Source organism: Lolium rigidum, chromosome 6 (assembly GCF_022539505.1).
Source record: "Lolium rigidum isolate FL_2022 chromosome 6, APGP_CSIRO_Lrig_0.1, whole genome shotgun sequence".
Lineage (NCBI taxonomy): Eukaryota > Viridiplantae > Streptophyta > Magnoliopsida > Poales > Poaceae > Lolium > Lolium rigidum.
The window spans coordinates 334,514,613-334,527,398 of NC_061513.1; the positions used below are offsets into that span (position 1 = coordinate 334,514,613).

General features: G+C 42.0%; 1 protein-coding gene and 1 long non-coding RNA gene across 8 annotated transcripts; both read left to right on the plus strand.

Annotated features, from left to right (window-relative positions):
- Nucleotides 1-96: 96 nt before the first annotated feature.
- LOC124668202 lies at nt 97-2,649 on the plus strand. The gene is made up of 3 exons (XR_006991598.1): nt 97-348; nt 818-972; nt 2,592-2,649. It is a non-coding gene; the product is annotated as an uncharacterized LOC124668202 (long non-coding RNA).
- A 3,236-nt stretch (nt 2,650-5,885) lies between these two features.
- LOC124665223 (probable WRKY transcription factor 2) lies at nt 5,886-11,801 on the plus strand. Of its 7 annotated transcripts, none has more exons than XR_006990509.1 (8): nt 6,236-6,621; nt 6,702-6,986; nt 7,086-7,204; nt 7,318-7,393; nt 7,586-7,642; nt 8,543-8,760; nt 11,064-11,236; nt 11,317-11,801. XR_006990509.1 is itself a non-coding variant. In XM_047202639.1 (8 exons), the coding sequence occupies exons 4-8, from the start codon at nt 7,131-7,133 to the stop codon at nt 11,565-11,567; spliced, it is 627 nt and encodes a 208-aa protein (XP_047058595.1). In that variant the 5' UTR covers nt 6,255-6,621; nt 6,702-6,820; nt 6,920-6,986; nt 7,086-7,130; the 3' UTR covers nt 11,568-11,801. The 7 variants fall into 7 exon arrangements, 5 of the variants coding, with proteins under 5 accessions (XP_047058598.1, XP_047058595.1, XP_047058596.1 ...); XM_047202639.1 differs by lacking the exon at nt 8,543-8,760 and having other exon boundaries at nt 6,255-6,621; nt 6,702-6,820; nt 6,920-6,986; nt 7,086-7,200; XM_047202640.1 differs by lacking the exon at nt 8,543-8,760 and having other exon boundaries at nt 6,255-6,621; nt 6,702-6,820; nt 6,954-6,986; nt 7,086-7,200.
- The last annotated feature ends 985 nt before the right edge of the window (nt 11,802-12,786 follow it).

Genomic DNA, 12,786 nt, shown 5'->3' on the forward strand with positions numbered 1-12,786 from the left:
CTACGTGACGCCGGTGGTAAACGGTGGCGTGATGATGGCTGCGAGCACAAAGAGGGAGCGGCCGACGATGTGGCCGAGGAGCTGGAATTGGGACGTTGGGTGGAGGCGTTCATCTCCACGCTCTGGCACCATCTCAGGATTGAATCCTCTCCTCGTTGTCGTCCAGAAGGTGGCTAGGCAGGGGCTCGTGGATCCGAGGCGATTTGTGGTTGCTGATTTGTGCGTTCAGAGCTGGTTAAGCTGAGAAGAAGGGAGGGGCAAAGCCTGCAGGTGATGGAATATATCAAGAACAGAACTACTGATGAGCTTTGAGATCACATGGGAAGTTTGAACCAGCGTACTTGTCCGGTGAGTGCAGAGCACTTTGGTCTCAATTTTTTTCCCGTTAGTTTATTTCACATATGTTTGAGTGGAAATCCTAGATTATGCTTAGAAATATCATGTTCAGATGCAATACAGACATGCAGGATATGCAACAGTTTATTTGATCTGTCAGACTACTCATAATTCCCTGAAAAGTATCTTTATTTCCATCTGAAAGCATGAACAAAACATGGTCATACTCAGACATCTACTTTCCAACCAATTTAGAGGGGAGACAACCAATATCTCTACTATCTATAAACAAGTTACTCTCTACTATTCCGAAAGCATGAACGAAAGCTGAAAGCATAGTAGAAGTTCTTCATCCGAAAGCATGAACGAAAGCATAACCATAAATTCATTAGTTCTTTTTTTGATGCCTTTAAGATAATTGATGCTGCTGCAAAGTTATCCATACTATATGTATTCATTGGTTATCTGATTTTTGTACCAGAGACCAGTTCAAGACGTACATACAAATACGGATACCATCCTTTTCCTTGGGCTGGAGTAACATGATTTATCTCATCTAAGGTTGGTAAAGATGGTTCAAAGTCCACACGCAAATCTCACACATCCGAGACATGTTGAATTCAGAGCTCCAGGCAGGTATATATCCATAACTAAATGTGTAAGAGCATCTCCAGCCGCGTCCCCCAAACCGTCCTCCAAAGAAATTTGGGGCGCGCCGGACAAAAAAACCGTTCCATCAGCGTCCCCCAAAGCCTATTTTTGTCCGTCGCGGCCCGATACGGTGTCCAGCGCCCCGAGCCCGTCCCCGTCCCACAGGGGACGTTCCGGGGACGCCGGACACACCGAAAAGCGAGGCGAACCGACGCGGGCCCGACGCGTCAGCGGCTCGGACGATCAGCCGCCGCCTACGTAGCGACGGTGCGGCTTGCCGGAAGCGGAACCATCGCATTGGCAACCGCGGCCGACGCGGCAACCGCCGGAATGGAGTCGGGACTCCTCGGAAGAGCAACCGCCGCTCTTTTCGACTTCTCGCGCCGCCGTTGATCCGCGCTCAATAAGACCCGTACGTCGGCGCTTTTGGATCTTCACCGGCCGCATCCGACACCTCCGGCCGACGATGAGCTACATCTCCGAGCTCCCGTCCGACACCTCCGGCCGAGGGAAAGCCTCGCTGGATGGCACCATTGGTGGGAGAAAGCTCCGACGCCCGGCAGCCGACGATGATTCCCTCCCGCCACTTGACAGCGCGAAGGAATGGATGGGCGTGGAGGAGGACGCGGAGGAAGAAGGGTCAGAGGAGGCGGCGGTGGCCCGTGCGAAGGCGGAGGCGGACGCGAAGGCCAATACCTCCAAGGCCAAGGCCAAGGCCAAGGCGCAGCCGACGAGCACCGGCGACAACGAGGAGGACTCCGACGCGTCGGCCGACACCGCCTCTTCGGAAGAGGTGACGAGCAGGAAGCGCCACCGTGATGACGACGACGAGGCGGGGCCATCGTCGTCGAAGAAGAAGAAGTAGTTTAAAATAATTTATATGTAATTTAATTATATTTTTCCAAGTTTTATATGTATTTTGTTTATGTTGAACCGATTTGAATATTAGTAAAGAGTTTTATTCTATCTATTTAAATTATTTTTAATGTTTGGGGGCGGCGTTTGGGGGACGCGACTGGGGAGCGACGTCCCCCAAACGCTCAATCCGGCGCGCTTTAGGGGACGGTTTGGGGGACGCGGCTGGAGATGCTCTAAACCTACTTCCTTTTATTCGCACATAGATTCACCTTGAATAACCAAATAGCGAAGCTGAGAAGTGCAAAATAATAAAAAGAACCGTTTTAATTTCCTTAAAATATTTGGTATCAATAAATTAGAGCACAACTCCCATTACAACGGATACATAACAAAAATCTGGAATTCTTGGGATACATAGTAATCTTCATGTACCCGTTCCCTCATAGACTGAATTTGTGTGTTGTAGCCCCAAAAGAATAAACCAGTGCTTTGATATATCAGTAACCAATGCCAATAAACCAATTGTAGCTTTCAGAATTTAACGAAAGCAAATGTTGAGCAATCTATGAAAGTAGGTATGTTTATGATCCACTCTTATATTCAACCCTGGAAGTTCATTTGTCCTATGCATGATGGGTGAACTGGTATCTACTTTCTTCCCTAGATGCAAACTGATCAGTTTTGGTTTGTCATTGAATTTTCTGAAGCTTAAATGGTGCTCATCGTTTGGTTGTTCATTACTGCAGATTCAAAGGCTATTCTAACAAGTAGGATTAAGTACCTTCACTAAATCTGATAATCCCAACAGAGGCTGTAAACCTGATGAGAAATACTCCCTCATCACACACAAGGTATTAAAACAGATTAGATCTCAAAGCATGAAACAACAAGTCTCCTAACAAGTGGGGAGACAACGAAAGCACCATAGATAAATTGTCAATTTACCATCAAAGTAAATTCCATGATTTTGATTAGAATGAAGAACCAAAGCAAACTGCACTTTTCAAGGGATTGATGCCACATAAGTTACATAACCACAGTCTTAATTATGAGGCATTCCTGAACCAGCATACTATTTGGTAATCATGAATTCATGAGGGAAATAAAATTATCGATGCAACGTTCCTGAATGGGCATCCTGTAGCACCACAAATTTTAACTTACAATAGAATTATCGATACTAACATTCATTATGTACTAATACCAGACTAAGACTATAGTCACATATATTGGATGGCAGAAGGTACTACCAGCTTTTACAGGTCCAAAGACACGGCCAGATCCAATATCATCAATGTACTCAGCAATAATTATGCAATGTTTAGTAAACCATTAGATTTTCAATGCTCTACCATCCGTGGGAAAGCATTGTTTGAACTGTAGTATTACTGATTTTGACTTAACCATGAGAAAGAACTTCAAATGTGTGTTCATGAAAAGAACAAAGAAAATACATTGTAGATATGATAATTAGGGGAAAGAAAAAGATGCGTTATCAAACATATAGTCGTATAGTACTAAAATCACCAGACACACACCACACATCATCTAGCACTCCCTATTTAGCATCTTTGCCGCCAATCCATTTTTTCATGCAAATACTTCAAACATTCAGGTGTGCACATATAGTAAACTTTCATAAAGCAATGGTGATCTGAATTGCAGCCTTTGATATGATCGAGTCTGAATTCAGAATTACCTGTACCGTAGTCTTTATGCGGATGTGCTCCTCTATCTTCTTCCAGATTGCGACCAAACCCGAAATCCACATGAATCAATCAGCTTGCTCGGCGACTGCAGAATAGGCCGGATTTGGAGGCAGAGTAGAACAGAGCACGTATCAGTGCCATGTCCTTGCGCTGACATGTAGATGGCATCAAGGATTCATCACCTTTTCAGTAGATCTCTCCCTGATGATTCCAGGAGATCTCTCGATGATGCCCTCGAATGCTTTCAGGTACCGTTTATATGATTGCACCATTAATCGCCCAGCCATGCTTCAAGGGATTCTCTGATCTAGGACTTTCCTTTCCAGGAGATTTCTGATCACAGGTGGGTGCGAGATCTCTAGATTTAGAATTTATCTTTCATGTAATTTTATTTCCTTTCTGATGCTCTCGAATTATTGGCGGTGATGATGCCGTGAAGTATGGTGCGGTGATGGAATGTAATCCCTGTAATTCTTGTTTCATGTGATTCATGTTGCCTGATGGTGCCCTGAAAGTATGGTGCAGTGATGGAATGTAATCCCATGAATTATGGTCGGTGATTGTGGACAACATTTATGGCGCGGCGATGGAATCTCCTGTAATTCTTGTTGTCTGATGGTCGTCAGAAAATTTGTAATCCCTTGAATTATGGTCGTTGATAGTGGACAACATTTATGGTGCCATGATGCATTGTTTGATGGTGTGGTGGAAGGGCAAAATGGTCAAATGAAAAATATGTTGGACGAAACCTTTGACCGGAGGAAACAGAACCAGTTCCTCCTTAGGCGTTATATGATTCATCGTTTCGATATGTATTTCGCATAGTTTTTTTTTCCATCTTTTGACTTGAGACACTTAAACGGCTGTGTGCATCCTGGTTATGTAGAGGCTGGATGTAATTGCTTCTAAAGTAATAAACCATCCTTTGTCGAAAAAAATCAACATGATATGTAGGCTAACAGTGACATACACCTATCATCACAAACACTGAAAATCTCTCGAGGAAAATCGGTAATGTGGCTTTTTCGATTCAGCCATAATGTACAATTTCGGCCCAAAAGAATAAAAATAGCTATACATCCGTCTGTTTAATCTATGCTTAACAGAATCTGAGAAACAGTAAAGACAATTAGGCTAAAACATGTTCAATGAAAAGGAAACTACCCACTTTCATTCAAATAAAATAAATAAATAATAACCATAGCTTTGAGGTAACTACCAAAAGAAATGAATGCGTGCATATATGAGGGAAAAATGACCAATGGAAACTGCAGAAACCAATCTATGTGTAATTTAAAATGTTTGGGAATACCTGATTTTGATCTGAAGGCTAAGTAGAAACATATTGTGTGATATAGAAGGAGCTAATAAGACAACAAAAATCAAGAGAATTTAGAGAAAGTGAGATATGTGGCAGCCATTCATGATTAATGCTTAAATGAATAAGCATATAATGTAAACAATAAAATAGCAATAGTATAATATTCCTAGAAAAAAGAATAACTGAAGGACATACATATGCACATATAAGCTGCAGCTAGCTGCTTGACATATACTATGGAGGAAGTTAGGATGGTATGTTCCTATTATATAACATGACATAACACACAGCAATATTTAGAGAAAAAGTAAACAAACAATTTGTATTCTATGGAGCACGACCTGGCCTGAATTGCAATCGCGCACACAGGTAACTGAATGGGTCTGGACTCTGGAGGATGAAGGTTCCCTGTGCACGTAGGATGGGGCGATGGGCAGCTTCACATTTTGGCATTTGCATTTCTTCTATAAATGTTCCTAGACTACCCGGCTCCAGGAGGCTTCAAAAGGGGCAAATCCATCGTGTGCGTTGAAACTGGCAGCGACAGTAATTTTCGACGCCCGCTTTGGACGTCAGCCGTTGGATGGTGTCAATGTTTTTGTTACCTGCCGTTTCTGTAGATAGGTCGCTGACAACTAGGACCAGGCGCGTGCGGGGCCGGGCGAACATAGGCAGCGACGAGTGACCCTGCTCGTTTCACCCAAACCACTCCCCCAATCAGTGGCGTCCTCTCGTCCCCAATCCGCCGCCCTCCTCTCCTCACCCAATCTCCACCTCGTGTCCCCTCTCCTCTTCTCCTTCCCCAATCCAATGACGGCAGAGGTGGGCGGACTTGGCGAGCGGTAGGAGCGGAAGCAACTTGCGGCGCATCTGGAGGAACTCCGGGTGCTCTGATGGCGGCGACGGTCAGACTGGACTGTGGCGGCAGCGAACAGACGGGAACGGCTGGTCGTCTCGTGGACGGCGGCGGTGGACTGCCGATGGCTGCAGCGGGTAAGTTTTTTCATTTCGTCCTTGCGACCAGGCTCCTCTTTCTGATTCCTCTTCCTCCTTGTTCTTCCCTTTTTATCCCAGGACGTGATTCTATCCTCCCCTTCTCTTTCTCTTTATTTCTAGATTTTTAGATGGATTCTTCTTGATCTGAGATGTTTACTTTCTTCCCTTCTAATACTAGGATGTGATTCGTTTTGCTAAGATGAGTTGGCAGCACTTTAATGGACCTGGCTCCAGATCGCATCCCCAACCCTAGCAGGCGGTCCTCCTCTAGATCCCGACCCGAACCCAACCCAGGCCAGGAGCGCGGTGGCGGCGGCGACTACCCCGACCCAAAGCGCGGCAGCGGCGGCCACGTGCGGCCGCTTGTCGTCAGCGGCGGCGACTAGGGTTGCTGGCCTCAAAACCCTAGCCGCTGCCTTTGCCTCGTCGTCCCTGTTCTCCTCGAGGAGGAGCTGGTCTGGAGGCGCTCAAGGAGCTCGAGCTCCGCCGTGCGTCCCCGGCTCCATGGAGACCAGCAGAAGCGGCGCTCGACTGCAGCTCTGCCCCGACCCCGATCCAGGGCAGCCCGGGAAGCCCCACGGCCTCCTCTACTGGAGTAGGCCGACGCCCATGAGCAGCGTGGGTTAGGGACCTCGACGTTGGCCTCTACATCGAGCAGGCGACCTCGACATCTAGCAGCGAGCACCGGTTCCGATCAGTCAGGACTAGATGCGATGCATCTGCCGTCTCTGTTGCCCAGCCGGGTGCCAAGTAGGTGTCCTGCAACTTCAGTACGTATTCCTTCTATTGCGTGATCTTTTTCAACCTTCGTTTTTTTTTCTGGCTTGCAGATGGCTCCACGGGGCAGCATTTTGTGAGGTGACGTTGATGCTTGCCCTTCTCTTGGAGAATACTTGATAATTTCCTAATCCCCTAAACATGCCTTGGCATTGGATGGATCAAGGAGCAGGTTACAGTTTATGTTTTTGGTCAAAGTTTCCTCTATTTTTCTGCTCTTAGCCTCTATTACAGTCTGTTCTATCTTGCTACACATTGGATCCTGCTGCAGTTGTATTTACTATTTACTATTATATAAAAATCAGCCATGTGCAAGCAACGGAGCTTAATTTGTACAGGTAGGTAGATGTAATCCTTCCTCTTGTGTATCCAAAATGAGCAGATTTCTGTTGGAGATTATTACTTGTTAATTGGTTATTTTTGCTTGCACCGTGCAGTTGGCCATATCGACTACTGAGAAGGCTCAGTTGGTGTTGGATGTGATGTCTTGGTGGGATATGTTTTTCTATTGGATGCCTACAGTAACTACAGGATGCAAGAAGAACTTTGCAGGCAGGTTTATCCAATTATGACCCTCTATTTCCCATACTTGATAGAAGTGAGAAAATGTCTATAGTCCGAGCTTGATATTTGATACTAATCGCCATATTCTATATGACGTATGTGCAGTCCGGGGACTCTATCACGAGTTGCTCAATGTAACCTTCGCAATGGGCGGTGGCTGCAGCACGGTGAAACAATTCTGGTGAGAATTGATTTTGCTGGTTGCATATCAAATAATTAGAAAATACTTTTTGTTGCTTTAGCAGCACCAATTTGTTTTTCCTTCACCCTCCTATTTTAAAATTTGCTGTCAAGAGCGGAATGTCCATATAGCCCAAGCTTGATATCTGATACTAATCATCTTATATTTCTATATGACGTGCTTGCGGTACAGGTCCACTCTCTCGAGTGGCTCGACGTGTCCTTCGCAATCAGTGGAAGCTGCTGCATGGTAAAACAACTCTGGTGCTAATTACTTTTGCTGGTTTCACATCAGATAAATGATAAAATATTGTTTGTTGCTTTAGCAGCACTAATTTGTTTTTTCTTCATCCCCTGTTTTAAAATATATTGTCAAGGGCAGAATGTCCATTGCAACACGACCGTTAATCATCCTCGATAATTAAAAACACGGTAGTATGGCTGAGAAGTGTGGATGGTCAATGGTCGTGCCCGAGTAGCAGGGTTTGCATTATCCTATATATTATGGGAGATGGGCTGCTGATAATAAGATATGTAGGAAAAGAGACTGCCCTAGAATTTAGATAGTGTATAGGACTCTGAGTGCCTTGTTGTCTCAATAACATTTGTATTATGTTGGTGCGTAATTTTGAATCATGTTCATTCTGTAATATGGTGTGACTTTTGAGCTCCATATTTTCTAAAATTCCATGTAAGCCTGGTAGAAGATCTTGCGTTTTCTTATTTGGTATACATGATATGCTGTGTACTCCTTTCGGTACAAAAATCAACAAATGGATTTGAGAATTAAATGTAACAATGGATTCACACATTCCCCATCTGTCACATAATAATCCAACATTTCATTATAGAAAATAATGTGGTTAACTTTAACATTGATCTGGGCTCACCTTCACCTCTTCCTATGCCTTTGTGTAACAAAACCTATTTATTTGGCGATTTGGATCATTTAGTGAGATGTCAGAATAAGTTTGGTTCTATTCAACTTCCCATTTAGTGAGATGTGAGAATGCCTTTGTGTAACAAAACCTATAATATATGTAGTCATATTATTGTGAATATTACTGCATGAATTGTTCTTTTGATCGAACTATTTCCAGTCACACTATGTACTGGATCAGTTACTAATTTGTCTCTATTGTATGCTTAGCCAAAAAGAAGACAAGGTCAAGTGGAACTGACTCTGGCGAGGAGTATATGTGAAAGATAGACTTGACTTTACATTAGGCCATTGATCAAATAACATCTTCGTTTGGGAGGGGAGCAATAATGTGGCTTGGCTGCTCTGAAAGTCACAAAGAAGTACCTGTTGTGTCTACTGGGTCTTTCTCTCTGGATCTTGCACTAGGGATCAGTAGGCTTCCAAAGGTATGCATTCCCAGTTTCCCCTATGTTTATGGAAGTTCTTTGAGCGGAAGCTCTTTTCTGTTCACTGTAATTATTCATTACATAGTGTCATTAGCAATCTGTAATCTATTTGGTAACAGAAAGGGTCTTTTCACATTTAGCTTTAGTCAGCAGTCCAATTTTTTGTAATTGCTTATGATGCTTCTGTAGTGATGTATTTTGTTTTGTAAAGGTAGCATGCCATTACTCTTTGGAGGGACGTGTTTTAGATGTGTATGGTCCAGAGGCTTCAGGGAAGACAACTCTTGCTTCAGTGGACAACTCTTGCATTCTTTTCACAAAACAATCTAATATTGAATGTTGCCTTTTAGAAATCTGGAATTTAGTTGGTTACAGATTTATATACTATTAGTAAACCTTGCTGGCGAGTTAGATATAGGCTCATTTAGGTTTTTTTTTGTCCTTGTACTTGCTTGACAGAAGTAAAATTTTCTGATATGGTGGACTGAAGTTGCCTACTGATGTTTTTGGTCCAAGAAGAAGGGGTAGATGCAAATGCATTACCTTGACCACGAAGCAACATTGCAAAATGCTAAATGCTAATACGATAATTATTATTTTTTCCTTTACTGATACAATATAGGATCCTTAAAGCAAGTGCATCATTTTTACTTAAACACATTCCACAAATTTACTGCTCGAAGAGCCCATCCTAAAGGTCTTCTACATGAACACTCCAGGTTAGTAGATAATGATATTTCAATTTCCGAAACTTTGTTTGCGCAATAGTTTTTAATGTGATATGTCTAAGGAGGAACAAAATTTTAAATGATCTGGTCTCGATTATATAACCATTTAGACGCTTCACTCTATGATTTTAACCCTACAAGTTTGAGTGCTATTTACCTCTCTGCAGAACTCTTTCAAAAAAATTAACCCCACAATTTTCAGTAATACTCACCTCACTGCAGAACTATTTTTTCTTGTAAGAACTTATGAATTTGTTCTTGGTAATCTACCTTCTATTTTTCTTGATACACCTAGGTGTTACTTGAATTCTTCAGATTTTATAGAGGTCATTATAGAGGGTACGATATCATATGGTTTCAAAATTGTTCCACATTTAGTTATTTTCGCAACCCAGAGAAGGTTTTCAATATAAATGAATAATTAAGTAGATCCCTGGCTATGCTTTGGTGGACTCCAGAGGCAAACATGTACCTCAGATAGGTGAATGGCCGTTCGAGGGGTTTTGAATACCTGAGCATTACAACATGATATTGTGATTAGTAGTGGAAGGAGTGCAGAAGCTTATTATAATGCTACCGTTTAGATACTTATAACCATGCTATTCTGCAGATATAAGGTTCTATCTCTGTTCGCAATGCATTATATTATTCATTTGTGCCCTGTTTGTATCCCTTAGATAGTTCCCAATGCTCATTTCCGCGGGCACTGTCTGTCAATGAACGCCTCATATCTCACATTTTCCGAAGAAGTTAACTTGTGGTTTGTTCCAGGGGTCCCCTATATTCTATTTCTATTTGGTATGCCTTCTAGCGTTCATATGCTGGTCTTTAACATACTGTGAGTTTCCAACGAGATGGTCTTGGGTAGCAGAGAATAAAAAGTGGGTGCGGAGAAAACGGAGTGATAAAATTGGCAGGATATATTATGTGCATCCTTCTACCGGCGAGCTTTACTATCTTAGAATGTTGTTGATGCTTGTGAAGGGTGCAAAGTGCTATGCTGATGTTAGGACTTATAAGAAACTGTAGAGGGCTAACTTAGTTAGACCTAGGGTTCCTCAACAAGGCTAACATCAGGGGGTCTAGCATGTAAAGGCAACTGACGTAGCGCCTTAGCGCCGGCTAACGACCATTGACAGGCTTCATCTAGGATGGGCTGAACTAAGACGAGATTACTTTTTAGATAATATAGGAAATTGTCATTTCGCACTCTTTGGTTTCTGAATGGTATTTCACAGGGAGTGAGTGCCATAAATTTCACATGCCAGGGTCAGTACATATCACTCTGTTTTATTTCACATGCCCATTGTCCTTTTCTTTTCGCCTGTTTTATTCTTCCCAAATTTTCCACAAGGTTATTTATTATATTTAGAAAATATGGTATTACATATGCATTGTTGATTGCATCTTTTCTCTTTCGATCTATATCTCAGATGTTCTGAGACTTAGATACTAGGAAAACCTCTTGGATAATTAGGTCTTGAAACTGAATCTAAAAGAAGGTTAATGTCACCTACCTATTAACCAGTTCACATATAGCATATAGTAGTCATTGATGACCCTGTTATTTTTTAGGAAGTTAGATGTGTTAGCTATCACCACCAGTACAATTGGCATGGTGGCTGCAGAATCAAGGGCCATAAGGGAGCCTCGTGTTGTTCAGAAGACAACCAAGGTTGGCATCTTTTTAATTCTTATCGTTGGTGCAAGTAAGGTCAGAAGGATGCTAAAGGAAATCCAAATCCAAGGTCAGTTCAATGACTTCATGTGTCACTCAGTCTTATTGTTTTGAGGAGCTACTACAAATATACCCACCTTGTCTGTTCAGTAGGCAAGCATGTGGAAAGGGCGTCATATGATGTGAACTCTGTTATCATGACAAAGAGGGAAGGGCACAACCATGAAGTTCGAGCAGCCAGAAATAGCGGGCATGTGAGCGATGGTTCTGGGAGTGCTCTCAGAGGCCAACTGGAGTCATTCAACTTCCTCTTCAGGAATGGCAGACTACGATCTGCCTTCCCACCTGCAAATGCAGCATGGCCAGCTAACCGATTGATGATTTGGTATATTACGAGTTAGGCCCAGTTTATCACTTTCTTCCAGTTTATGGCCTCTTTGTGATGCCTTTTTCCTTTGCCTGCTATAATTTATGTGTTAATACTCTACTGGTTCATTATACTCCAATCTAGAGGTTTTCCAATACTGCGATGGAGTTAATTTTCAGAATCTTGTTATGTTAAGGAAAAACAATGTAGTTTACACAGTTCAGAAATTCTCAATTTGCATAAAATATATTATGTGTTACTTGCGAAACTAATTTGGGGTACTCGCATTAGAAAATGAATACCCAGCCATTATGTGGGGTTAACGATTGTATGTCTTCAAATAAAAATACGGCTATTATGTGTTCTTATTGTGCTACTCACTCAAGAAAGTGGATACTCGACTAATATGTGACCAAAACAACTCTAGACAAACTAATGGATCTTTCGGTGACCGTTTGAGCTTTCGTTGTCCATATTTCTTTTATTGAGTTACACATCATTGAGACTAAAGCATGTGTTTAAGTCACATGGAGTTGACACAATATAGTTATTGTTATATCAGTATAGAAACTCTTTTTTTCTTTGAGGAATCAGTATACAAACTCTTGGCCGACAAGTGTGCTTCCATTAACGGTAATTTATGACAGTCCCAGGTTTTGGTCACTTGAGTAATACAAAGTTACGAAAAACGATCAGACACAACTTAGTATTATTAAATCTATGCTTCATATGAAAACCAAGTCTGGTGTGATTCTGGTACTATCTTAGGCACAAGATACATCATTAAGTTACCTTACCTTAATCTTTAAAGTGTATATTTTGTTTTCTAAGTGTATTGATGGCTTTCAGCAGATTGCATTATCGTTATTTCTGAAATACATTTCTTTAAGAATTTCCTATTATTTCACTCGGATGTATTGTGTTATGATTCTGAATTGACAACATATTAGTTTAGGATTCTGAAATGTTTAATCGGTTTTGTCCTCTAAGTGTTGGGTAAAACATTTTTTTTGTCTTTCTACTCATAATAAGTAAAAAACATTTTTCTTGGATTTAGTGATGTTCTTTTATGCTTCTTTTATGATGCTAGCTCTTTTGGTAAGAACCATAATTTGGTGGGGGAGCTTATACAAAAGCATAAAAACTAAAAAAATAGTACGAAATACCAAAATAATTTAATTTCAGGCTAATTCTTAATAAGCCAAAACTTATGATTTTAAATTTCGACTTGATTTCGCCATTTGCGCGATAGC